The sequence below is a fragment of the Etheostoma cragini genome, chromosome 8, assembly GCF_013103735.1.
Source record: "Etheostoma cragini isolate CJK2018 chromosome 8, CSU_Ecrag_1.0, whole genome shotgun sequence".
In the NCBI taxonomy this organism is placed as follows: Eukaryota; Metazoa; Chordata; class Actinopteri; order Perciformes; family Percidae; genus Etheostoma; species Etheostoma cragini.
The window spans coordinates 17,490,774-17,518,171 of NC_048414.1; the positions used below are offsets into that span (position 1 = coordinate 17,490,774).

General features: G+C 41.3%; 1 protein-coding gene across 3 annotated transcripts; it reads right to left on the reverse strand.

Moving 5' to 3' along the window:
• Nucleotides 1-232: 232 nt before the first annotated feature.
• Nucleotides 233-26,613, reverse strand: elmo3 (engulfment and cell motility 3). 3 transcript variants are annotated; one of them, XM_034878056.1, is made up of 21 exons: nt 26,367-26,613; nt 20,290-20,398; nt 18,196-18,236; nt 17,991-18,063; nt 15,746-15,796; nt 15,277-15,446; nt 14,768-14,867; nt 14,510-14,661; nt 12,372-12,450; nt 11,568-11,618; nt 11,343-11,465; nt 9,628-9,750; nt 9,403-9,507; nt 8,346-8,454; nt 8,093-8,229; nt 3,948-4,111; nt 2,315-2,427; nt 2,119-2,223; nt 1,918-1,997; nt 1,683-1,763; nt 233-1,590 (listed from the first exon to the last, which is right to left on the reverse strand). In XM_034878056.1, the coding sequence occupies exons 2-21, from the start codon at nt 20,365-20,367 to the stop codon at nt 1,378-1,380; spliced, it is 2,148 nt and encodes a 715-aa protein (XP_034733947.1). In that variant the 5' UTR covers nt 20,368-20,398; nt 26,367-26,613; the 3' UTR covers nt 233-1,377. The 3 variants fall into 3 exon arrangements, with proteins under 3 accessions (XP_034733947.1, XP_034733946.1, XP_034733948.1); XM_034878055.1 differs by lacking the exon at nt 26,367-26,613 and adding an exon at nt 24,565-24,633; XM_034878057.1 differs by lacking the exons at nt 8,093-8,229; nt 8,346-8,454; nt 9,403-9,507; ... (10 more) ...; nt 20,290-20,398; nt 26,367-26,613 and adding an exon at nt 5,831-6,074.
• Nucleotides 26,614-27,398: the final 785 nt, after the last annotated feature.

Sequence of the window (27,398 nt, forward strand, 5' to 3'; positions counted from 1 at the left end):
TAATTTTCACACTGATGTGAAATATCAAGAATAAAAGACACCGTTTTATAAATGAACAGCATAGTAGCAGCATGGGCACAACACACACACACACACACACGTGTGTTGGTATTAATCAAACTCTTTATTCATGTGATGTCACCCAAAGCACGTGGATATTTTTCACAGCCGGTTGTATGTCAGGGATGCACTGCAGAGGACAGTCGTTAATTGAAATAACCCATTAAAAAACAAAAAAAGCAGAAAACACTCCACACACACTATATGTGATATACTGTAGACCTGTAGGTGCTTCGGGTGTCACCACGGAGTGCTTTGTGAGTCCGTGTAGCACGCTGTGACTGAGCATGTTGCCCCCATCATAGAAGTACCATGTATTAAATTGACCAGTTTAAAAATTAATTCAACATCCGATTCAATCACACAGCTATACAGGAGTCATTGACAGTCAAACATTAATCCTGTTACAAGTTTTTCTCATAAAACTGTTGATTACGACAATTAGGTTTAGGGTTGTTGCTTGTTATAAAATAAACAGAAACCTCATGATGCCTAACTGCATCATTATAAAACAAAATAAAAGTCGTACAGAGCGTTTAGAGCATCTCTCTCCACAGCACCCGTCCTGAGCCGCGGGGATCCGTACCAAGGCCGGTACCTATATCAGGTAGATTTAGGCTGAAAACATACTGTGTGTATACATCTTTTACATGTTGAAAAATGAGTATCATGTACCATATCTGGAAAAAAAGGCACTGTGTTCTAGTTAACAATTTAAAAAAATACAAGCAACAGTAAATGCAAGAATTTAACAAATGAGGATAACCAGCATTTTGAGACCAAAGCATAAACCAGTTAAAACCAGCCGCACACACAGGAATATTTCATGTATGATACACAGTTTTAGATATATTTAGAAATATAAAATGATTACAAAACAAAAGTACCGTTACTTTAGTGGTTGTATTGTACAATACATATACTGTATAAGAAGAATTTAATTTTGCCATTTCTTTGTGAGTTTTGGAGCGGTGTTAAAGTTTCCAGTGCAGTGAAGAGAAATGATAATTGGAGAGACCATTTGAAGATATTTCCCTCCCAGATAACCTGCAGCATTTAGTACAGTCAACAGCTATTTTGGCAGCAGATTTCACAACAAACCCCTTTGTAGTTTCCACAGGTTTTCTCCTGTTCAATTGTGTCACTTGGATGAAGAAGAACATGAAGAACAAATATAAATCTGTGTTATAGGAATAAGTGCATGGATGCACACGTCAGTATTCACCAAACACACGCCTCTTGTTTCAGACATCCACACAAAATATATATTTTACACATTCACACAGCCAACTTTTTACTACAGCGAATGCACACACTCTACTGCTCGGTCTGGCTGAAGTCGTAGCAGAAGTTGTAGTTGCTGGGTGGTTTGGGGACGGCTGGCGCACTGTCAGGGATAGGAACGTTCTCAAGGTCCAGGAGGCGGAGCTTAATCTCCATGGAGAGCAGGATCTCCAGCTCGCTGCGCATGGATTCACTACTCATCTCGCGGCCCAGGAGAACGCTAAGTCCATCTGTCCACAGGCAGAACTGGCAGAGAGAGGAAGCCGGGGAGTATACTCTTTATATCCGTACTAGACAATATGACACACACACAAACTAATAAAAGAGAAGAGACTCACATCAGTTCTGGAGGGGGCGATGAAGTTCAGGTTATACTCCTCTACATCATATGTGATGCTAAATGCCAGGTCCAGCGCCTCCTACAGTCAGGGAGGGACACACACACACACACACACACACACACACACACACACACACACACACACACACACACACACACACACACACACACACAGTGAGGTGTGAACACGGTGAGCACAAGCATACTGGGAAAAGACAAGAAGTGCTGCTCACCTTGTTCTGCTTGCCTTTGTTCTCCTTCATGTGAGGACAGTCTTTTCCCGTCAGCAAGCCTTTGATATCTGCTACTGGAACTGAAGGAGGGGGGGGCAAATAGAGAGAGATCAAGTTAATTATAAAAAAAAAAAAAAAATCGTGTCTCCTATTAATTATAAATCTTTACATCTGCCGTGCCTCGGGCTAGCTTTAACTCACTCTTCTCTTGCAGCGTTTCGATTGGTGGGTTGTCTGTGTCTTCTTCTACATCACCGTAGTGAAGCATTTTGTGATTGGGCGACAAGCGGCAGTACCACAGTTTATCTGAGAAAAAGGGACAATCGGACAGTTTAGGCAAACAAGACACAGTCTGCTGTTTTTGTGTGTGTGTGTGTGTGTGTGTGTGTTTTCTCACCCTGTCTGCGTCGGCTGCTAATCTTCCTGAACATTGTTCCGTGACACAGCCTGTTGAGTCTCTGCTGGCGAATCAACTCCAGCAGCTCTGGCTTCAGGCGCTCTTTGAGCTCCCTGGAAAAAAAAAAAACAGGCTCAACAAAATGCTTCGCCACATGGTATAAGCAGCATTTTTACTGTGAAGGAACTCACAACCAAACTGCAGTAAAGACAAACCAAAACTCAACACAAGACATTAAAAGGTAAAATAAAGCAGATCATAGAGCTGGGCGATATGGAAAAAGGAAACAAGAATACTTGTTATATTGTGTCATATCACAATATTACCATATCCAAAATTTAAGACAATATCTAGTCTCATACAATGATGTTGATATAAAATTGATATATTGTCCAGCTCTGGCACATCACCAGGGGAATCCGTTTTTATCTTTATGATTAATCCAATATAAGACGGGGAGTCACAGGACAGACAGCACCTTTGTCAAAAATAAACCCTCGATGTGACAGTTAGACACTGTTGCACTCGGTGTTTATTGACAAACAGTAGCATACGGTCGTCAACAACAGTATGACTTCTGACCTGTCAGCTGGTTCCATACGGGTGGAAACTATCTGGTGTCGTCAATAGAGCAGCTGGTCAGCTTGTGCTATGCTACGGTTTTGCCTTTATTTTGAAAAAGACAATATTCCAACTAAGCTGTTTAAATGGCTAAATTTGCGTGTACCATGAAGTATCTCAACATCAACTCATCATCCAGCATGGCTCAGACACCACAACCATTTCTCATCTTTGCGTCTTTGCATCACTTGTTCGACCGTGCAAACACAGCCTCCCTCCTTTGTTTCTTTAACCACTTTCTTGGAAAAAGTCGGCTCAGATTCTAGCCAGACCTCAACAGTCCTGCCCCTACTGTGGGAGACCCAGTCCCGCGGGTCTGCTTGCGTTTATATTACGTTACTGTTGATTATCTGTCCAACATCGTATAAAGCCCACCCTGACAATTTTCTCCCAAATTGGTCCTAACCGCTCTTGTTCGAGCATAGTTGCTCCACAACAAAACCAGAATGAAGTGTCTGACCTCAAATGTGTTAGGTGGGGCTAAATTTGGCTGGCATCCAGGCTAATAGCAACGCACACAGCTGACCGGGAAAAGTCTGTGTTGCAATCTGTAGCAAAAAAACAATATGTGTCTCAAACAATTAAGACACATATTGCAAATGTGCTGTATTTATGTCCATAGAATGTTTCTAAAACCTGAATAATATTGGCATATCCCACGTCTTAATCAGAAAATGCTACATTCAGAAAAAGGCCTAATTTGAAATATCCAAACAGAATATACTGTTTACATGACTTATATCCAATTCAGAATATTGTCATCTTCAGAATAATAGTGGAATTTTAGTGTGCATAAATATTGACATTTCTGATGATTCTTAATTGTAATATTTCTTCAGGATCATGGAGACAAAATGGCTACTGCTTAAAACCCTCCACGTAATAACTCAACTCTGTAAACATCAGAAGAAGGCGGCTAATCTGATGATATCTTCTGCCACGCAGCTGAAACATCAAATAAGGCGACCAAAAGGGGCACATGTAAATCATTTTTAAACATCCTGCTACTCACAGTACGGGTAGAGCAAGGGTCTCTTCCTGGTGCAGCCGTTCTGTCTGCCGCAGTTTGAGGATCTCGCTGTAGTTGAGTGCATTGACTTTGTTCTTGAAGAGCTCTAGGGACGTGGGCTTACTGGACAGCGTCCTGGTTATCTGCTCCCTCACCACTTGCATCACCTGGGGACACAGAGACCAAGAGAGCTTACAGACTGTGCAGTTTCATGTAGGCTTGATAACTGTGTACGGCCACATGTGTTAGCTGAGAGGGATGAGCGTTAAAGACAGGCATTGGGAACCAATGTATAGTTTAGTTTAGTTGATTTAGATTTATTTTTGGGCTGTGTTCTATGCAGCTCTCCCCCACTAACACTTCCCCTTGTTTCGGAGATGCCTTCGGGTCGTAGTGGCCTTCAACAACAGAGCTTCTACATTAAATGAAGTGGTAAGATAGACATAACTTGTACACAGCATACCTGATAAACCTTTTAAGTATTTTATTTGAGCACCATTTTGGATGAAAATATAAAATACTCTTAACTTTTACTTTTGACCTGTAAAACCCACATGAAGATTCTTCTGTTTACTCTACTAGGCCAAGTCCTTGGTCCATGGATTGATAGATAATAAGTGGAGCTTGCTGGGTGTTCAATCAGGAAGAGACGTTCAGCACGGATCACGTACCAACAACTCCTTCTAAGCCCCACCCACAAACGCCTCTGTTCTGTTCATGTATTTTCCCGCCTACTTCTATTAGTTTAGAGTCAAAGACTCCCTCCTGGTTCACACGGTCTAACCACATGAGCCTATTCCTACCTCCCCCTCAACTCAGCCATTGATCAGCGCGCTCTTTATTAACCCAATTATCTGCAATATTTCCCCCAACACCCTCATACCAACCATGCTGAATTAGTACAATCAGCAGGGTCCCTCATGTTATTGGTCTTAGAAAATCTGATATAAATCTAATTTAAAAACTAATTTTTAAACATGTCCCCCCAGATTGAACTGCTGTAACACTGACTCAGAGTTTGTATGATTTTGTGTGTGTGTGTGTGTGTGTATTTTGCATGACTTGTTAAACGAAAGCTAACAGAAAGGGACAGGGGGTGACCCCGGTTACCCTGGAACAAGAGCTCAGGGCACTTGGTCAAATTGTGCATTTGTGTGAACTCTATAGCTCTCTCCAGTTTACGTGCCACAGTTGTAAACAGTGGAAAATCTATATTGACATCTATAGCGCTACAAGACCAAGCTGACTCCAGGACTATTTGTCCATCTCTCACTTCTTTGACACACGGTCTGCTGACCTACATCACGCCTGTTCACACCCAATTCCACTGATTGTGATCAATCAATTGTAGTTTGACCCATTCAGTCCAGCTCTGTCCAGACTCTCCACTAGTTTATGGGACAAATAACTGTTTGCTACAATAAAGGTTCTGCTAACAGGATATTTACATACATTACATACATTAAATCAAGAGCAATAAATCTCAATCTCAGGACAATCCAAAAAGGATTCTTAATGTGACTGAACAACAGAGAAGGAATGAGGCTATCCGTCTGGCAGCAGTGGAAGTGCAGACGGTCATTTTATATTGTGTGAACATGCTGGGACACAAAACAGGCGACTAGAGTTCCACACTGCGTCTCCCTGCTCAAGCCCCCTTAGCCAAAATAGCCTCGCTGTCCAGCAACTTTCACATGACACAAGCTTCAGACAGCCACGTCATACTGTTGTGTCATCGTAACTCTTTCTGTTATTTCTCACCTTTATAACAGTCACCTTTGGAATATGGATAAAAAACCAATGAAACATTTTGTATCAACAGCCCAATTAAATAATCAATTTACAATGCACATTCCAACTGAGAAACAAACTAAAAGCAACCTTACCTCCATCTTTTGTTCTTTCAGAGCAGACTATTTTGACAGATTTTTAAGACCCCTAATTTGAACTCCACCCGTCGTTAACAATCGGAGAAAAGTGACGGGATGACAAGCGGTGAAAGTGAGGGAGCGAGAGAGACAGAGATAACCTACATGACAGCAGAGGTACAGGCCTTTGGGTGTTTTGTAAACAGACACCCCCCCACCCCCCTGCCTGTACAGTCCAGCCCCTCTGTCATTTAGCTGAACTGGCCAATGGGAGCGATGATGGCAGCTGTCTCTGTTCCCTGAAACCCTGCAGCATGTGCATGTATGCTGAATGTGTGTGTGTGTGTGTGCGTGCTTGAGGAAGCTGACCGTTATCACCGCTACACAAATCCATTCACCTGATTGGAGGTAGGGATGGGTCTTACTCAAACAGCAAACCTTCCAATTCATAATCTAAGTAACAAAACCTAAATGAGTGATATGACATGCACCACCACCACCACCACCACCACCTCTCTTTTTCTATGGCTTCTCTTCCACTCCGCTCTTTCCCCTCTCCCCACTCATTCTCTCGCTGTCATATTGTTTCCAGAGGTTTTACGTTCCCTCTGTTGTTGTGTAATTACTGCTCATTCCCTGGGCGCTTTGTTTTCCTGGCCTCCTCCTCCCTCTGTTTCTGCCGCCCAACACGCTTCTCTTTGTCCACCTAATGCCCCTTTGTCCTTGCCCCAAAGCACCGTGGGTAGGGAGCCGTGGTCAAAAACAAAAGGCCGGTCTGCTGGCCTGGCGCTCAGGACACCGGCCTGCTCCTGAAAGGCCAAAGGGTCACACAGTTTTATGACTATCGGAAGGCACTTTGTTGATGACGGACGGTTGTGTGTGATGTTAAAATACGGCTCGGGACAAAAGCTCTACCACTATCCCTTTCAGGACAGCTGGATTCTCAATATTTCTCCCAGACAAGATCCCGCTGCTGAAGGCTTGGCTCAACCTATTGCCATAGTACAAGTTCTACATTGTGGTTGTATGGTGTGTGGTCAACTCTTTTTGTGGGGGCAGGTCGGAGATGTTTAGCATAAGAATGAACCTATACAAAGTCGCTAAAGTACAAACTTACACAAATCCACCATGAACGATTATTTAAAAAAGTCTCTCATAAAAGCTCAACTGTGTTTAGAGGAGCTTGCCTTTTTGTTAAATTTAAATTACTTTGCAAACCTTTGTAATTCATTAACATCACTCAATGTAGGCTTGATTTATCTTTCTAAATGCTTTAATGCATGAAAAGATGTGTGTGAGATGCGGAGGGTTGTTGTCAGTTGTTTCATGATTTACGGTGTCACTGTGCTAGATAATCAACACAGAATGAGGTAATTGTTATTTGTATACAGAACAACGCAATTTGCAGTAAACAGGTCAGTTCTGGCAATGGTAGGCCTGGATCTGAAATACCCTGTGTCATCTTTGTACACACACAGCGACAGTAAATGTGCCACTGAGCCATGCGTTTCAACAATTATTTTGTCAGTGTAGCAACCCTAATCAATGGCCTAGGTTGCAAAAATATGTGTATAAAACAGCTTGCATTACATACAAATTGAGTCATCTCCCTTTTACTGCAGTCTTCCTGGCAGTGCTGTAAGTATGACTCAAATGACCAATCTGATTGGTGGAGTGCTGACCCGGAAACAAGGAGCGGGATGAGCGTGACTAAAGTCTCTCAAAATCTGACAAAAATCTATTAAACTGACCTTAGTCAATCTGAAATGAAGACAGATTTAGGAACTGCATGGCCTGTTTCTTGCTTAAAATGTTTTCATGAACACATTCCAGGGAACTATTTTAGTAAAATATGAGATTGTATTCTGAACACGCCCCCATGACAGTCTGGCTTTGAATTTCTGGAGAAACCCCACCCATGTGACGTGTTTGTCCAATCAGTTGCAGGTTTTCATTTTTTGGCAACAATAAAGATAAGCGCTGCCTGAAGATATTGAGACGTATTACGTCTCGTCGCTTTGGTGTGTTCCAAAACAATTTTTTCACCATCTCAGGTAAACTGATCACTCCAACTGCCTTTTCTGCAGAGGGTCGGCCGTCTGGTTGGTGTGTCAGGGGCTTTACTGAGAGTTACACAAGAAGGTTAACCACTCTTTCATAAAACTCTGAACACATTTCCTGAAAGGTTGAACATTTCATGAAAAGAAAGCTGAATTTACAGTTAATAGTTAGTCAAAATTCTCCAACCATTCCATGCCATACCATGCCATGTTATTGTACCTTGTCGAAATCCTCCTGTGTGGCTCTCATCTCCTTCCAGGTCTTGTTGAGCAGCTGGATGCAGACACAGAACAGCTCCTCCATCAGCCGATCCTGACTGAAGAAGATGGGGTGGTAGTCAGATCTAGTCTCTGAGGCTGTTAACGAGGAAGATGGAGAAAAAAAGCATATCAACACAAGATTATCACTTATTACAGTCAAAGGTTGCAGACAAAGTCATGGCACTAATACTGTTGGTTGGAGGTCAACTTACGGGGCTCTCCGATACGAAGGATTTCACAAAGGATGAGAGTGAGCTGGATGCTGCTCCTGGCAAATGGACACTCATGTTTGTCTTCCCTACTGCTATTCTCCAGGACAAACTGGGAGACAAGGAAAATGTAACTTTGTCTTGTAAACATAAAATTCAAATTGTTTTAATTTTTCGCACAATCATAAAGTGACACCTGTGCAATAGAGCTTACACAGACAAAAACAATGTGTCAATATACAATATTTGACATTTCCTTAAAGCTGGGGTAGGCAACTTAATTGTTTAAACTTGGGCAGACATTCTATAATAATCTTTCAGCATACAGTATTGTTATTCAAGTGGTATGAGAAAAACTAGAGTTTTGCACCTCCTCCTCTGTTTTGAGGCTTTAGAAAATCTAGACGAGAGAGTTTGCCCCATCTGAGCTCAATTCAAAGAGAGAGTTCCTATTGTCTGTTTAGCAAATACAGATGCAAATGCACGTTCCTTTAGCTAATTCAAGGCTAAACTATTAGATAAGATACTTTATTGTCATCCATCTATATACACTGTACATAGAGGAACAACACTGTCGAAATGTGGTCCAGTTTACTGTCCAGGGAGGTGACATTTACTGTGAAAACAGTCCTGGGGTTAGCCTTTAGCCTAGCATGAACACCGGCACATTTCCCATGTCTACATTTCCTCTCACACAGCCTCCGGCGTCATCTTGTTCCGATGACAGAAGCCAGAGGAGGCGGTGTGAGAGAAAAAGTCAACGTGGCTGATTTAAGTTTATGTTTTGTATGTTTTGTATGTATGAAGCCGCTGAATATGCTCATGCATGCCTGATGAGGGGGGGGGGGCAGGACAGAGAGGCGATGGGGAGAGCTGAAGGAAGAGATCTCACTCTACTTAAAATTCTGGTGTTTTGTTAGATTTCTGCCTACTGCAGCTTTAACATTTTGGTACTGAAACATGTATGAGTTACGTGAGATCGTGCCAAAGTCTAAAAATGTTTGGAGATGTGTTTTATTATAAACTCTTCAAATTGTCACAGCAGATGTATCACCCTCACCCTGCTGTAGGCATCAGGATAGCGTGTAGCAAAATAATACATGGTGTCCAAAGCCAGAAGACCAGGAGGCGTTCGCACCAAGTCCTGACCAGGGTTACTATTGTTCTGAAATGATCAAAGACAGTATCAATCCCAGTAATATGATCATTAAAAGTCGGAGTATTGACAATAATAATCACAATGAACAGAAACATTACTACATAACATCTGAACGCAGTCACTTACAGAGAAGCCTAACTTCTTGAACTCTTTGGCGCAGATCGAGCGTCGTCTCTCGTGGCTCAGGCTGTTGTCGCTTTCGGTCTCAAACGCTGCCTGCCGCAGACCGTGAAGGATGTCTCTCTGCTCCTGCAAGGGGAGAGGTAAATAAAAAGTGGATTGTTGTTACTGTTGTTTTTGGAACACACCAAAGCGACAAGACGTAAATTGTTGTTAGTGTTACTGTATTTCAAACTGTTATTTTGTTACAGACATCTGACTGGAGTGATGATAAAATAAGCATTGGTATTTTGATGGGGACAGTTCACCCCAAAATCAAAAATTCCTTCTGCGCAGTGATATGGTTGGTGGGTGTGGAAAAAAGTAGTTGCTACAAGAAACTGCTCACAACCAGTTGAGTGGATTATCTTGAGTAACCGGGTCATGATTTGGTAGCAAAACAAGGCACACTATCTGCAACTAAACAGAGTGTTATTATGGCTGAATAAATTATGACCAACATACAACAGTTGAATATAAATGTTTACATTTATGTTGCACATGTATTTAACAGGATTTAGAGTACAGATAAATGGGTAAGAAAAGACTGTTTCCGGTACTGTGCTCACACCTGTCTTTTCACAAAGGGCACATGCCTCAATGACAGGACGGAATGTAATAGTACTACGAAGGAAGGGGACCCCTTAAAAATGTTCACCTTGGCGCGGTGGCTTACGTCCTGCATCCCACAGAGTGTTGTGTACCTAATGTGTGTCTTTTTGTTGGCTCGCATTAAGCCGTTGGTTTTGGATAAGCTAGCGGTAAACCTAATCTTTACCTTAACCCCAACATTAAACCTACAGGAGACCTCACGCATAAATATATAACTTCAGAAAGAGATGGTTGAAAAAAAAAATTGGATCGTTGATTTGCAAAGATACACTTAGATTTTTGCTCCTTGTATGTTACTGTTGGTACTGCTGCAACTGCAATTAGACTTCCCTGCAGATTTTCAAATTGACCATCATCACGTTATACTGAAAAATATATAAGCTACACCTAATAGTAGGGGTGAAATTTTTTTTATCTCTTGAACGATTCGATGCTCAATTCTAATTGATTGTTCAAAAATGTGGGGATTTTTTTATGAATGTGTTGATTTTTATGCAAAAGTTACTGTCTTCAGACATGTACAAATCAGAAAACAGAATGACTGAAAGAGGATGGGATAAAAATGAGCAAAAATGATATTATATATATCAAGTGTATGTTGTACATTTTTATGTGCAGAAAAAAACTGCCCAAAAGGAAAGAAAAAACATAATCTAATAAGACATACATAAAATAATTAGACAAAACACATATCGGCAATTCATCTACTTTGACACATTACATCTGACCACCTCATGTTTCATGTTCTAAGAAGCCAATTCTCCTTTAAACATGACTGAGCCTCTGACATGAAGGATTACTGTGAGAGAAGGTGACTTTCACAAGCTTGTTAATGGCTTAAGCATGGAATGATTACAAAATAAAACCTCAGCACACAAAACATTTCATTAAAACTTGTGTGTGACAAATACTGTATATGTCAAAATCTAACAAACTCAGATTTATATTTTTTTTATTTACGCACGGAAATGTACATAAAAAAATTGGCATCAATAAATTTCCATCCCAAAAATACAAATACTTAAAATGATGTGTTTTCACTCAGTTTGACTCGTCATGTTATAGCTCACCTGGCTGTAACAGTCCAGAGGCGTCCTCATGCGAGGCTCCAGGTGATTTAATGTAACTGACTGTAGGACATAGAGGTAGTGGGCCATCTCGTCCTGGACGGAACCAGAACTATGGATGATGTTCTGCAACAGATATATAATTTTCCTTAATGGGCCAGAGTAAAATACGGTCTTATTCCATCATTTATCACTGAGCTTTGAAATGTAAATAGGGAGCTCATTTACCTTATAGATGTACTGACGGAGATTCTTCTTATTCAGGAATGCAAACATATCCTGGGAAATAAAAGACAAAGGAACAGGAGAACCAAGTGAGGATAAGTTAAATGCGTTACTGGGGTGTAATGACACCTTTCCATCATGGGGTGGCGATCGAGTGCCAGTGACTGATTAGTGGGCGGGACAAGAGTTAGTGTGAGAGACTTTTGACCTTTGTGACGAAATCATCACTTGGCCGGGCCTCATTTTGGTCAGAGCGAATTTGCTGATAAGAAGGGTGGATTTGTTGACCTACTGTAAAAAGGAGGAAGTGTGTCAGTAACAAAGAGAGTCTGAGAGAAAGGAGACGGAGGGCTGAATGAAGGAACTGTTTCCCTACAATGAGAGAGGAGCACAGACAGAACAGAGGGAGAGAAAGCATCGACTGTTTACAGAAAAGCTAAGATGACCAGACAGAATGAGGTAGATGGGTCATTTCTAGCTGTCTGTAACAAGTGCTGCCCACAGGATTCTGACTCGCATGTACAAAAAAGGCCTTCTGGTGCAAAAATCACATGCTGCCACTCTCAGCCTTGGATACAAAGGCTTCCCATCACTGCAAGAATGCATCATACTAAAGAATATGACTGAATATGAAAAACATCAGCTAAGTATGCACAGTGAATTTTAAATAACAGCTGCAGGCAGCACTGTCTGGGAGTAGCAGACATTCAGGAAGGCCTTGAAACTACCCACTGGTCTGAATACGTGGAACAGCTATTAGAAGAGGAAGTTGGTGCACCGGGGGTTAGAAGGTAAAAAAAGAAGCACCTGTCTGTCTGAGTCAGTGGCTGTTTGTAGTAGGGCCATTAATAGGGCCATGGCTTTGGTCTGTATCTGCGGATTCGTCCTAAAATCAGTCAGAGAGGAGAAAGACATAAGTGAGACAAACACATAATTTAAACGTTCAATGGCTGCATGACAAGAGGAGTATAGAAAGAAAAACAGGTTGAGATTAAAGGATGTTTTAAAAGTTTCCATTCTCACATTCAGTCCAATTGTGAAATCTGTGATCAATGGCAGAGACAGCAGTATTATTAGCACTAGTTGTTTTTATTATATATTTAATAACTTCCTGTTAAAAAAAAGACAACGCTGCAACTCATCACCGCCCCCCCCCCCCTTCTGCCCCACAGATCACTGTCAGAGTTTATTTTCTCTTTAACATTGCTGAACAGCAGATCCTGACTGTTTCCCATCTGTCTTTGGTTTCTTCCACTTTCTGCCACTGAGAGAAACTCTGAACGTGTACTGTTTGGTAATAAAGCAGTACAGAAGATATTTTGCTAAATTCTATGTGCGGTTTTTACATTACATTATACTCAGGTGTTGCCGCACACATTCCTAGAGTCAATGAGTTTATGATTGGCTTTTAAATATATAATATGTAGAATTTCTGAATTAAAATGCCTACAAATGACTAGACCTATGTTATATATTAAGTTATATAATATGCTGAGTTCATACCCCAAAACATCTTAATATTTAAGGTAATGGTTTGTTATTTTTGTTTGCCTGTCAACAGAGCATGTGAGCAGCGAGAGTCCTGCTCATCGCTCACGGAGCTGTTTGTTCCCCCCGCTATGCCGCTTCAGGATTCTCTGCTCAATATAACTCCAGTAAGACAGAGATGGGCTCGGACATGCTTCGTACTCATGGTGTGAGCGGTACTGAAGCGAGAGATAAGGCAAAGCACCAACTTTCTTTATAAAAATCTGCTCTGTGCTCCATTCAAAATCCTCCCATTCAGCTCACATGCAGATTATTTGGCTCCTGGAAAAAAAACTTCTTAACGATGAACACTAACGGAATCCTAATGGAGAGACACTGACGGCAATGATATCAATGCTCCGTGTTTTGGTATTGTTTTAATTTGGGAGAGCCAAGCGGCAGAAAATGAATAAAGTCTACATTTAAGAGTCAGTCCATATGTCCCAAAAGGCATGATATACTTGGGCACCAACTAATCCCAGATCTCAGCGAGATAGCAACTCTGAACTCTGAACCATTTTTTCAAAAAATCTAAACAAATCTAGAAAAATGGGGAAAGTTAAATAGCTTGTGGGTTTAAGTTAATGTTATTAAAATGGTAATAGCCCCAAAATTTAACTACATATCTATGATGTTAACACATCTGATCACATTTCTAAACAATATGATTTGAGACGAGTAAAATGTGTGCGTCCAAAGATAAAGGTTGTGTCATTTGAAATGGCTTAGATTGCCAACCACTGGAGAAGAACATTGTCTTTTAGTCATTCCACCTGTGTGATGGAATGTGAGCGTACGACGCATTGACAATTTTGGTATAACGTACTGGAATTCTTAGGGCCTTGGGCAGGAGTAACCATGCCAATATCTCCAAGACAATGCCTTTTGGGAGTTAAAACAAAAACGTCTTCTCTGAAAAAAAAAACTCGTATTCAGTCCTGATGGTTGGGATAGCCTTGGCTGCCAAAATTATATTGAGACACTAAAAATCACCCACAAACCCAACAATGCAGGAATGGAAACTCCTGAGTGAGACACCATCATTTGAGGTTATGCTGGCTGGGTTAAAGGACAAAGAACCTGGGACACTGGGGATTTGGGATTATTTTATGGTACACCTGACTCCTAACTGGTAGCCTGATTATGAGATTGTAACCATATTTTTTATGCCATATTTATTTAATTTACTGATATTTTGTTTGAGGGTTTTATTTAACTAATACTACTGTACTCTTCGTCTGCTTAGCCTGTACATTGTACATTTATTTTTACATTCTTATGACCAGGATAACTTATGCTTTGACTGAAATGTTATTTTACTATCTGACCGTCTTCTGTAAACTGTAAGCCGTTGTTAACAAATAACAATAATATTTAAAAATTGCAGAACACTCAGTCCATATCTATCTATTACTTACACTTGAAGGTGAGCGATGAGCCTTTCCATAGTGACTTCCAGTTTGACTTGCAGGAAGAGGTTGGAGCTGCTCAGCACCATGCTCTCCAGGATGTCCAAGGACACCTGCTGTATTGATGCATCGGTTGGCTTTGCATTGACAAAGCTGGCAATCTGAAGGCAAGGGAAGGGCAGCAAGAAGAATAGTAAGAGTGTGTGCAGCTACAGTCAGCAATAAACAAATATGTGACCAAACAACAGACAGCACAAGTTACAGCACCTTCTTGATAAAGATAGACGAGAGGTTCTCCCATGAAACTATCCCATGATCCATCAGTTCCATGAAGCCTGTCAGTGTGTGGGTCATGATTACATTACTCCTGAATGACACAGAAAACACATACAAAGAAATATTATACATATACACAAACACACACACACACACACACACACACACACACACACACACACACACACACACACACACACACACACTTGCCCCTCACCCCTCCTTATCCCATCCCCTCCCTTCTGTGTTTTCGTGCACTAACCCCCCCAACCCCCACCCCCAAATTCTTCTTGGCGGTTATTGGCTGGAAAGCTGGAACATTGTTTGTGTATGCTTCGTGGTGCAGGTGGACACATTTTGTTTTGGTTGCCGTTTGTAGACCCTGGGCTGTCTACAGAGACCGTGTTTTTTACAGTGTGTTCTGGGGACAGGCAACTCGCAAACAAATGTTCTGGCCTCAAACACGTGTGACATCCTTTAGAGCACCTTTAATTACTTACTCATTACAGTCCTCTACTATCTTGACCAATAAGAGGTGTCCGTCTCGGCTGATGAACTCCTGAGCAAAGGTCACGTCTGTGGATACGCTCGCCAGTTCCTTCAGTGAATCGCAGCGGACGCCCGCGTCTGAGCTCTGAATGCCCTTGTATAAGTCTTCTGCACAGCGTCCCTGCGTTCACCAGCGTCAAGAAAACAAAACACACACCATACTCAACAATTGGGTCATTTTCTAGTTGTTCAAATTATATTGCTAATCTTTTAAACTCAGCTACTTGTAATGGCAGTGACAGATCGGTGCTGACCAGTTCTGTTGTATGTGCATGCAGACGCTTCTGTAAATTTGCTGCATGCAGAATAAATGAAAGAGTAACGAGCCAGTGACAGAGTGAGAGACAGAGGGCTGAAAGAATGTGAAAAGAGGGAGGTGCAAGAGTAGTGTGGCTGAGGGCCTGGTTGATGCAGACTCACCGGTGCCTTGGTCAGACGCAGAATGCAGCCATTCTTAATGTCCAGACGATTCTACAACACACAAACAAACAGACAGACACACACGTATGCAGAAAAAAAGGGTTTCAAAACTAAAATACACTGCTGACATATCCACAACCAGGTAGAGGAAGTCACATACGTGGCATACATATAAATTAGCCACACACACACACACACACACACACACACACACACACACACACACACACACACACACACACACACACACACACACAGTACCTATTTACATAGTAACTCAAACAAACTCACACTAGGACAAATATAGTCCGTTATAAACTGCAAAAAAGGTTATGATTAATTAGTACTAACAATCTACTTACTGGTTAGTAAAAGAGTTTTTTGTGTAAACTGCAAAAAGATAGCAAGCTCTGCACCTGCTGCTGCTTTCCTCTTTTCTGTCTCTGCTTTGCTGATGATGACATTGTGTGACCTGGGCTTCAACTAATTTCATGTACTTATAGACTCAAGGGAAATACAAAAGTGGACAGAGTTGTTATTCTTTGATTAATTGCTTGCGCATTCACACCGACCTGTCAATGATAGAGTTTAACAATCCATATCCATGGCACTGTGTATGTTAAAAAGCTGTGAAGTTGTTATTGGATTGGATTGTCGTGTTGTGGGTTGATTCTCTCACTCAGGGTTTTTCAAAGTTGATTGGAACATTTTGGTTGCCTAAAAGTTTCTTCTTCAGCATTTGGTAGCACCTTGCCAACCAAGGCTATCTAGCTAGCGTTAGCTGCAACTTCAGAGAAAGTATGCTGAATTTTCTGCACTCTGGTACAGAAGCAGATACTTACAGGGAGGTCCGCATTTACCCGCCGATTAAACAACACACAACACTGCCTGGGCCGTGTTGTCCTTCTCAGCTTCACCCCGTCAAAAAAATCATCAAGTGCGAAACTCAAGGCTTTTACACAACTAACTCACTTTAACAGGGTAAAACACCATGCCACAAAAAATGTGTGACACAATTTTTAAAGGTCCCATGGCATGAAAATGTCACTTTATGATGTTTTTTAACGTTAATGTGCGTTCCTCCAGTCTGCCTATGGTCCCCTAGTGGCTCGAAATTGAAATAGGTGTAAACCGAGCCCTGGGTATTCTGCTCTGCCACTGAAAAGAAAAAAAGCTCAGATGGGCCGACCGGAATCTTGCTCCTTGCAAGGTCATAAGGGGCAAGGTTACCTCACCTGTTTTTGCTTTGCCCGCCCAGTGAATTTGGCCCATCCATGACTGAGACATCATGGCTTTCCAACAAGCAAAGTGGCAGTTGGTCAAGGCCATACCCCAAGAATACACCTTGCCCCCCCCCTCCTCAAAAGCTACAGATTCAGAAATGACACATACTAATGGCGTTTTTCCACTGCATGTTATCTACTCAACTCGCCTCAACTCTACTTTTTTTTGGGGGTTTTCCATTACAAAAAAAAAGTCCCAGGTACTTTTTATAGTACTACCTGAGTCGAGGTTCTAAGCTAGCTGAGGCGATACTAAAAGATGACGCGAAAACTTGCTGACTACTGAGTGGTCGGAGACGGGGCTAGCGATAGATGGGGGCGGGGGGGTGTCCTGATTAAATGTGCCGTGTTTATTGGTAAATAGTTTATCCAGCGTTTTTTTATTTTCTTTTGCTGCCAGGTTCGTTAGAAAATAATTTGTCTTCTGGCTGTGGCAACACGCCGAGAATCAAAAACAACACACCTTCAACGTTCTGTGTGTGTGTGAGTGGGTGTGTTGCGTTAAGTCACGACAGTTTCTTGCTATGACAACCAGCCACGGCTCGCCTCCCGCATGAGGCGTTACTAATCTGCAATGGAAAAAGAAGGACGGGGCACCGCGGTAGAGCCGAGTCGAGCCGCAGCAAGGCGAGTTGAGCAGGTACCGTTAATGGAAAAACACCATAACAGCTGCTAGCTAGCCAGGTAGCGTAACAGCCTGTTAACTGATGGAGAGAGTCTCCAGAGCTTCTGCACATTCCAGAACAGAGAAGATAGTGGCTGGGTTATCTCAGGCGCACAAAAAATAAATAAAAAAAGAACAGAGAAGAAATGCACCAGAAGAACTTGTCCTCATGAGAGGAATGTCAGGTGTTCATTTTCGTTATTTATAAACAAAAATTTGACATAATTTTAAGGTAGAATATATAATGACCCTCACGTAGATAAATAATTGTATTGATTTGTACATAAATGTGACTCACCAATTCAGTGATATACGTCTGAACTCCATCAGCATACTGCAGAGCGTGGTTTTCAGGACCTGGGAGATTCCAGCTACACACACACACACACACACACACACTAACTATCCCAGTAATACATACAGTTGAATGATAATGATGTAAAAATTTACCACAGAGAAAGCATAGAGGCAGCAAAACATCTGATTCATCATCATCAACTTACCCATCACACACTTCCTTTATTACAGAAGACAGGGGCTTTTTCTGCACAAAGACACACACAAAAAAAAAAACTTTAATCAGATACAAAATGCAAATACATTCACACAAAAAAAAAAAACCTGCTGCACACATGTGGGTCGTAACAACAGGACACAGATTCTACTATCAAAGTATTTTCTCTGTGAGGGAGCTGAAAATATGCTTCAGTAATGAAATACTGTTATGGGATCACAGTACCACAGATATTCTCGCTGGCTGCAAAATGTGTTTGCTGAGAAGAGGAAATCCAAGAGCTCCCCAACACTTTCGGAACAATGTTACCCTCAGCGCCCAGATCTCTCCTAGTAAGTAAATAAAAGCCAGACTACTTCCATGTCTGACTCTCAGCTATGCTATTAGTGGTCAGCCCCGCGGTAAACCAATCAAAATGTCTTAGGCTTCTGTGGTAGACCCAGTGGCTGCTCTGTTATTAGTGGCAGTCAAGAAGGTTGACCAATCAGAGGACTATAGTAGAGACCGCTTGGCCAATGAGAAGGTTTTGAGGGAATTTTCTGGGTTGACAGGCTAGTTTGTGATAAAAAAAAACATTTGGAGAATAGAATGACCATTCACAGCCAAATCAACACTCCTGACTACTCAATTGTACTGCTCTTGGAATATTATAACAAAACATTGTTAAAATATTGGTTTTGGTATCAAGGCTTAAAAAAGGTGTGTGGACCTGGGATCTGTGTTCATTCCAGTTTCAGTGGTGCTGCATTTTCCAACTGTTGAAATTACCAGTCTAATTAGTATCTGTTGAATCCATTCTCTCTGTGTTCAAACCTTCTCAAGCGATGTACAGTATGTGTATGCAAGGCAAACACCCCTGCTACTACTCATGGGTCGTGGCTTGCACAACCATGTATAACTTCCCCATAGTTTCTGGGAAATACATGGAAAACTTCCCCACAATCACATTTAGTTAAAGTTCTAAAAAACTACTTTACTAAAAAATGACTGAAAGTTGAACACTGAGACTTATATTTATGTCCATAAATGGCAAAGGCTAAAAAAAATGCTTTCACCAGACATATTAATCAGTATGTGGTGTATTCTCATTTATATATCACTCAACCTGCAGTCAATGGAAAAATTCTAATTTAAGAGTCAGAGTCCTTATTTTGATCCAAGTTTAGCCTCTCAGGCACTACCGCTTCCCAGATCGTGAACCACTGGGTAGGTGAATTTAATTAGGCACTTAGGCAGGCAGTCTTGTGAGTTGTGAGTTTCAGTTTGACTGTTCTCAAACCTAAATATACTTCCTACATCCTGATCTAACATTTAAGCCCCTACCAATTGTCTGCCTCCATGGGCCCTTTTTAAACGATCTACAGCACTAAAGGTTGAAAATGCATGGCGAAAGTGTATTTTCAGAATGCCCAACTGCACTTTTGTGTGATAAACGACGCATAATCTGGGTGAAAAAGAAAGCTGAAAAGGGGCAAAAAGGGTTGTATTTATGGCGTTTTTACACTGCATGGTACCTCCTTGACTCGCCTCAACTCTACTCGCCTTTTTGGGGTTTTCCATCCTTCTAACAGGTTCTTTTTTTTAAGTACAACCTCAGGCGAGGTTCCCAGCGAGCGGGGCGATACCGAAAGGTGACGTGAAAACCTGTGATCCCCTGCAATCTTTGAGTTACAAATTTTAGCAAATGAAGCAGTCTGAAAAGAGGCGCTACCTTGCAAAAATCTCCATGTAAGTTTACTGTCGAAGACAACTAAGATGATGTTATTTTTTAAGAAAAAGAAGCCATACTTTATTACTGCCCCAAGGGGCTTTTTTAATGGTTACATTACACACAGGCCCGAAATACCCACACAACGGGACCTCTACATGCATGGAGACAAAACAGAGGGAGGGGGCTGCCAACAGACAGGCACCCCTAGCAGTTGGGGGCGCGGTTCCTTAGTCAAGAACAACTTGGCAGTGCCCAGGAAATGAACTGAAATATTATTACCAACTAACAACAGATGACACGATTCATTCTCCTTTTACAGATATTGTGAGTTCAAAAGGGACTGTATTTGGGGTGTGTGTGTGTGTGCATTACCTGGTCCAGTTGTATGAGCTGGGGGTAGGCCCCAGGCATCTGGATGGCTATCCTTACTATGTCCTTCTGCTGAGGCATGTTGGCACCTCTCGATTCCACCACTCTCTCGCTGTTGATAATAAAAGAGACACATAAGATATTCCTTAATCAAAATGTCATACATCCTTTAACTGATAGAAACTAAAGTTACCGCATTGCGGTTGTATGCCTCCGCTAACCGACATGTGAGCCAAATGTGAAGACATTTCCCTCAAGGTGTTCCGGAGATCTTGAGTTCACAAGTATGGGACACATGAGGTCACAGCAACCTTGACCTTTCATCTCTATAATCCAATCTGTTCATCCTGGAGTCAAGCCAGCATGAGAACAGGCAAGTTCTGAAGTCAATCTTTTATTGAATCAGCTCTTACTTTTGCCATGATTGCTTGGTACAGTAACCTGAACATCAGGGACAAAAAACACCTCAGCCATATTGTAAAGGATGCTGGCAAGGTGACAGGTTTCCCACAATCCCCCTTGATGGTTATCTTTAACCAGCAAGAACTTCGCCAGGCCCGGTCTATATTAGACTGCACAATCCTTCTTCACTCCGAGTGCCTAATACACCCCTCATGTCGCAGATTTAGGGTACCTTGGTTCAAGAGCAATAGGAGGAAAAACTCCCTTGTCCCACGTGCAATAATCGGCTTAATTTTCAAATGTAATATACTGCTTTGTTTTTGTTTTGTTTTTAGAGATTGCTGCAGTTGTGATAAATTGTGTTATGTGTGTATAACATACAAGAAACCTTTTTTGTACTCATGTCTTTGTAGTGTTGCCTTGTCTATTTGTATGTTGCTTAAATGTGTTACTTTTTATTCTTTCACTCCTGACTGCATATCAAGTGTCCCATTTGGGATAATAAAGTGACTCAACTGAGTCCAAATGGACGTTCAAAATTTGAAGAAACTAGCTCACGGTGTTCCTCAGACATCACATTCACATAATTAGGACGGATAGATGGACAACCTGGAAACTTACTGCCTCAAGACATTAATAAAAACCAGTAAACAAACTAATTAAACTTTCGGTAACTGTGACCAAAAAATTAGATTAGATAGACTTTATTGATCCCAAAATGGGAAATATCAGTTCTACAGCAGCAAAATAAAAGACACAGCACACAGAGAATATACAAGAAATAATAAATAGGATAGACTACAAGAACTATAAAAAAAAGGGAAAGAGTGTACAAACATACTGGCGAATAGAAATGTATAATCTACTTAAATAGTATTTATTAAGATGTAAGTAAAAAAAAAAAACTTGTTTGTGCAAGTTGCCCTTTGTGCAGTGTGATGTCTTGGGACTTCTCAACACCAAAATAGACTTTCATGTTAAATTTCATACTGAAATGTTGTGGATTGACTAGAAATCTGAGCTCTAAACTTGTGATATTGATCATTTCATTAATATACAGTTCAAAGATTTCAATTTTGACAATAGAGATACTTCATGTGGGCTGTTACTGTTGTTTCAAAGTGTGATATGAATTCAGTTATTTTTTTAAACACGATAAAGCGAAAAATAACCAACGTGAGCAGTCTCTCTGCCGGACTGCCCAGTCCTCACATGAATGACTCATGGCTGTCACTGTAACTATCATTTTCAATATTATTACTCTGTTCCTCTTTCACAGTGTATTTATGGGGCCTTGAGTTAAGCTGAGAGGGCTCAATTCTGTCTGAACACGCAGAGTTTCCAATCTTTCTTCTCCCCTTTTCTAACTCATACGCATATGATACACACTTCCTCCTCAGCCTTCAGACAGCATTCCCTGAGGATACAGAAGAAGCAGTTGTGCTTCCAACCCTTCCCCCTTCCTTGTACTTCTCCGTCTCTCTTTCGCTCTCAGCACATGGAAACAATACAGTTAGATCTAAAAATGTCGGCACATTCACAAGCTCTCTGTGAAATTAAATAGGTCGAGCTTGTGCCTGCTTGTGTTTGGTGTGATTAATAACCCACCCTCTGCTAGATCTCTTGGATAGTTGACATAAAATAACTCCAGCCTCCTCCAGATGGCAGGTCTTAAAGCAATACTGCTGTCAAATCAACCACATGCCTTTGCTGTCTTCTCACCTCACTGGCACTGAGACAGAATCTTTCCCCGATAAAGAAGGTTTCAAAGCAAGTATGAAAATAGGGAGGACTATCTCTCGACAGCGGGATCGACTAAGGCTGGAGACCTGCTGGTTTTTACAAGAATCTGCAAACAAAATCGCATTAGCTTTATTTTTGGATCATCTGAGTAGATGGCAAGAAAACCCTGCTGTGCTGAAATGAAATCTTTACTCTTTATTAGTGTTGGTGCTGAAGGCTGACCTAGAGTTTGCAGCCTTAATCCTAAAGATTTTAGGGTGTGAATGTAGATTTGTTCTAGGGCAGCTTATGAGTCAGCAAAATCAAGGGCAGACTCCAAGTAACGGCATGTGTTTGTGGCAAAAAAAGAAAATGTGTGGGTTTTAAAGCCCCTGAAACACCGACCAGACGGCCGACCCTCGGCAGAAAAGGCAGTTGGACTGATAAGTCTCCCTGAGATGGTGAAAAAAGTGCTTTGGAACACACCAAAGCGACGAGACATAATACGTCTCCATAACAGCCGGCAGCGATAATCTTTATTGTCGCCCAAAAATAAAAACTGACGGTTGATTGGACAAACACGTCACGTGGGTGTGGTTTTTCACCAGAAATTCAAAAGCAGACTGTCAAGGCAACTTGTTCAGAATACGATTTCATATTTTACTAAAATAGTTCACCAAACATGTTTCTAAAACATTTTAAGCAAGTAATAGGCTATGCAGTTGCTGAATCTGTCTTCGTTTCAGATTGACAAAAGTCAGTCACCCTCATCCCGCTCCTCGTTCCAATCAGATTGGTCATTTGAGGCTGACTGCCGGCAGTGCCCGCCTTCTGACTGAGCGTGTCAGGTCGGCCAAAATGAAGGCCGCCGGCCCCTACGACAGACAACGGCACGGAACACACCGAACAGACTCGATTCGCCGACCTCGCCAGACTGTCCGACGGCCGATTATCGGGTTGGTGCGTCACGGCCTTAAGAGTATCAGTCTGAGGTGTGTAATGACGAATGTGAAACTGAGCCCATTAGGTGACGCCAAATTATTGATTTGGTAGCTTTGTTTTGGTAAAATAATTGGTAAAAGAAATTCCTGAAATATCTCAAAATCTAGCACATTCAGGTGTAGGTGTGGCACGGTTGTGTGCGTGGTCTCAAAACGGATTGATTTCTTTTGTATCCTTGCTTTTAGGGCCGGCGGCAGCCAACACGCGGCTGAAGAAGAGCTTATGCATGGGGGCACCTCTCACACACATCTCAAGCGGCAAGTAGACAAAGAACTTTACTTTTTAATGGACTCACCTTAATCGTATAATAATTTCAAGGTGCCCTGCAACACAAAACTGTTTTTACTTGCATTTTTTGAAATATGTCAGGTCCATACGTGTTTGTGTTATGTTGTGAATGTGAAGATGAACGGCTACCTCCTCTCTCAGCTCTAGCCACCGAAAAGAAATAAGAGAAGAAATCAGGCCCGTTACAAAAGCTGGTCAGTCTGACGTCATGTTAACTTAGCTTGTTACTATTCATGAGCTCGCCCAGTTGCGCTGGATAGCCAGGCTCTCATTGGCTAGCTGTTATGCATTATCCTATTATGCAATAGGAAAATAATGAAAGATGTAACTAATGTAGCTAGGCAAAATAACACTTCAGTAGGCTTTTGTCGGGACCGAAGCCATCCCAGTCAAAAAAGAGAGATAAAACATTCAGTGAAGACTTGCTTTAGCCTGGATTTTCACGGGCTGATGGCAAAGCACTCTAAGTCTACAATCCGCATGACCTGTCAGCACATGCTGCAGGCCTCCTAATACTGGCTACTGCTCAGCCTGCGCTGACATTCCCCATCATTACAACATGACGAAGGGTAAACGTAAGCTGGTGCTTTGAGCCATAGCTCGTTTTCCTCAACTGAAAACCCCAAACAAGCTCAGAAAGCATTGATTTCTAACTGTTTTTATATTTAATTACATTAACTTGCTGGTAATGCGGCATATTAAAACTTACTAATGAGCCAACACATACATGTGGAAACATTTAACTCCTTGCTCAAAATAATTTTTCAATTTCTTCTAACAGCAACATCACCAGGCAGACTGTACAAATATAAACATATTTTTAAAAAATAGATATTTTATAGTATTAAATACTATCAAACTCACCCTGAGCTTGTTGTACACCTCAGCTCACGACACTCAACGGAAAAGATGCTGGTCAGTAAAAATGTTAAAGCGGTTGGACACATACCTTTCTTAACTCAGCAGAAGAGAGAGGGGAGGTTTTCATCTCCCGTCTCTATAGAGGTTAACCGCTGAAAGTGTTTGTCCATGTCTGTGCCTGCCGATGCACGTTTCCGTTTGGGATGAAGCCTAAACTGCACCTTCTCTATGCGTCTGTTTTCTTTAGAATTCAGAAAATAAAACTCCCAATGCTATTTATCTAAATAAATGTGTTGGATACTAATTGAATTTTATTAATAATTGAAATCACGTTTTAAGCAAAAATGCCAACATTGTACTGCTTGCATTTTCTCAAATGGGACAAAGCAACGTATCTTGAAGGCATCACTTTGGACTCTTATTTTTCAGATTTTAGACAAAACTCTAAACTGATGAATCAATAAAATAATAGTTAGACAAGAATATTAAATTATTTAAACAATCATTAGTTGCAGCTAAAATTGGGCGATACAGACAAAATCTTCTTTCCATTATAGGTAATTTAGTATCTAGATAACACTTTATATTATGAAATAGCATGTTTTAATTGAATACCGGTAAACAATTAGCCAACTGACATAACCACATGGTACAGCCTATTTTGTATACTCCATAGTAGAAATACAGTACCTCAATGGTTTATTTCTGCTTCTCTACCACCTGCAAGGATGGAGGTTTTCCTGTAGGTCAGTACACACACACTCTCTAGTGCACTCACACTCCGAACTTAATTACATAAATAATTTTATAAAAACTTTAGTGCTAAATGAATCTAACATCTAAACAGTGTATCATCCTTTCGCCCAGCCCTATAGTTGCAGCCTTGGTATGTTTAATAAACATTTTTTTCAGGTTTACTTAACATGGAACAGGTTAGATTCAGATCTTCCCCTCCATGACAGAATATCCTGACTGGTTTATAATCTTAGACTAACAAAAGGTGTAAATATTAAATGCCCACCATTGTCAGCAGCAGTCAGTGCCTATATTCTTCTATGAGCACTCTGACTGATTAAGCTTAACACCATCAGCACGCCCAGACCTTTTGTTAGCCTGCTGACTCACTAGTGTCTCTCAGACCCCCTGGACTCACAGACCCCCTCCCCTCTGCAGAAGAGAGTGAGAGTGTGTGTGTGTGTGTGTGTTTGTGTGTGTGTGTGTGTGGGGGGGGGGGGGTGAGAGAGCGAGAGAGAGAGAGAGAGAAAAGGGGGAAGCTCTCAGCTGCCAGAAATTCCTAACCTGACAGGGTGCGCACACACGCACAACCACACACACACATGCACATGCACGCGCACGTGCGCACACATACACATAAACCTAGTATATCTTAAATATTGGAAACGTAGAAGGGAAACACTGGCTTTGGGCTTCCACTGGGATTTAGTGAATGGCTGGCTTTGTATTTTTTTTAAAGAAAAATATATTAATTTATATTCATATAGCATGCACATTTTACAATGGTATAATCTGTTTATTACAACAATACAGTTCTGGTTTACACAGATAAATGTAACTGAAGTGCAGCACACTGTAAGCTAGTTTTTTTTTTAAATCATGTGCTGTTGTATAACGTTAAGTGACCCACAAAACTATGTTTAAGCTAACTTAAGTTGAGAAGTAAACGCACACATGCAAACTCAAGTTTAAGAGTTATTTCTTCAAAACTCTTATGACTGCTGCAAAAGCTTTAAGACAAGATACAGGACAGGGTTGTGAAAGAAGCTTTTCCACTGACTGGGTCCTACCTGCTTTGAAAAGACAAGTCGAGGGCTAGCTATAGTCCCGCAGGAACCGCCGCAGTCGGAGCGAGAAACATTGGTCTTTTCCCCCTGGGAAAGATCGAACTCAGTCCGCAGAAATGACTTTTCTTAGAGTAACATTCGAACTGCTCGGAAAACTGGAGCAAACTCCTTGCAATACGTTTTCAGGAATGATTAGTTGACTTAAATGTTCCGGGTTGGTTTTGAGTCGTTCGGTCGAGGGTTTGAGGCACGCTAGCCAGTTTTAGATAACAATGTTCCGGTTATGACTTTCAAAATAAAACCCATTTTATCCAGCGTTTTTAATATAAGGGTCAACTTAATTTAAAGGAAACATTCCTTGAGAAACAAATTGTAACCATTTATTTATTTGGGGTATTTCATTCCACCCATATGCGCACATGTAAGAGTTGACCTTTAAACCATTCTATGTGTCAAGACATAATTGCATTCCTCGAGTGATACAGTGCTTTTATTTTGAAATCAACATTTTGTCATTTCTGGAAATGCGCGGCTGCTTACGCTTAGCAAGATTTTTCTTTCAAATGTCCAAGAAGTATTAGATGAACTAAATCAAAGTTCCGGGTCGTAAACGGCTGGTTACAGCCGCCCCCTGGTGTCCCTTCCGTTTTGCCACACAGTATACAAAGAATCAAAGATACGAAGACAATGTGCTTTTTCCTATAGTAATCTTGGTAGCAAAAACACAGACACTGAGACAAAAATGCCCCATTAAAACTTTCAATCTAGAATCCATGGCTTCAAAACATTTTTTTTCCCTGTTTGCCTTTAACGCAACTACATGCAACATTTTAGGTCTTGACAAGCATTGCATCCCTGCTGTTAAGGAGAAGAAGAAAACAAGACACATTCATTGATCACCAGAGGAGACATTTAGTAAGAAGAGTGGCATCAACCTCGACCTGTTAGCAGGTACCAGGGACTTGTTTTCGTAATGGAAAACAAAAAAAGGTGAGTGGAGTTGAGGTTAGTAGAGTAGGTACCATGCAGTGGAAA

Excerpts from the sequence above, each read along its gene's own strand:
- elmo3 (XM_034878056.1), bottom strand. The coding sequence starts at position 20,367 with ATGCCTCAGCAGAAGGACATAGTAAGGATAGCCATCCAGATGCCTGGG. Across the intron at positions 14,868-15,276 it reads ATAGTAGAGGACTGTAATGA|GAGTAATGTAATCATGACCC; the intron begins GTAAGTAATTAA and ends TGTGTCATTCAG. Across the intron at positions 11,466-11,567 it reads TCCGTCAGTACATCTATAAG|AACATCATCCATAGTTCTGG; the intron begins GTAAATGAGCTC and ends TATCTGTTGCAG.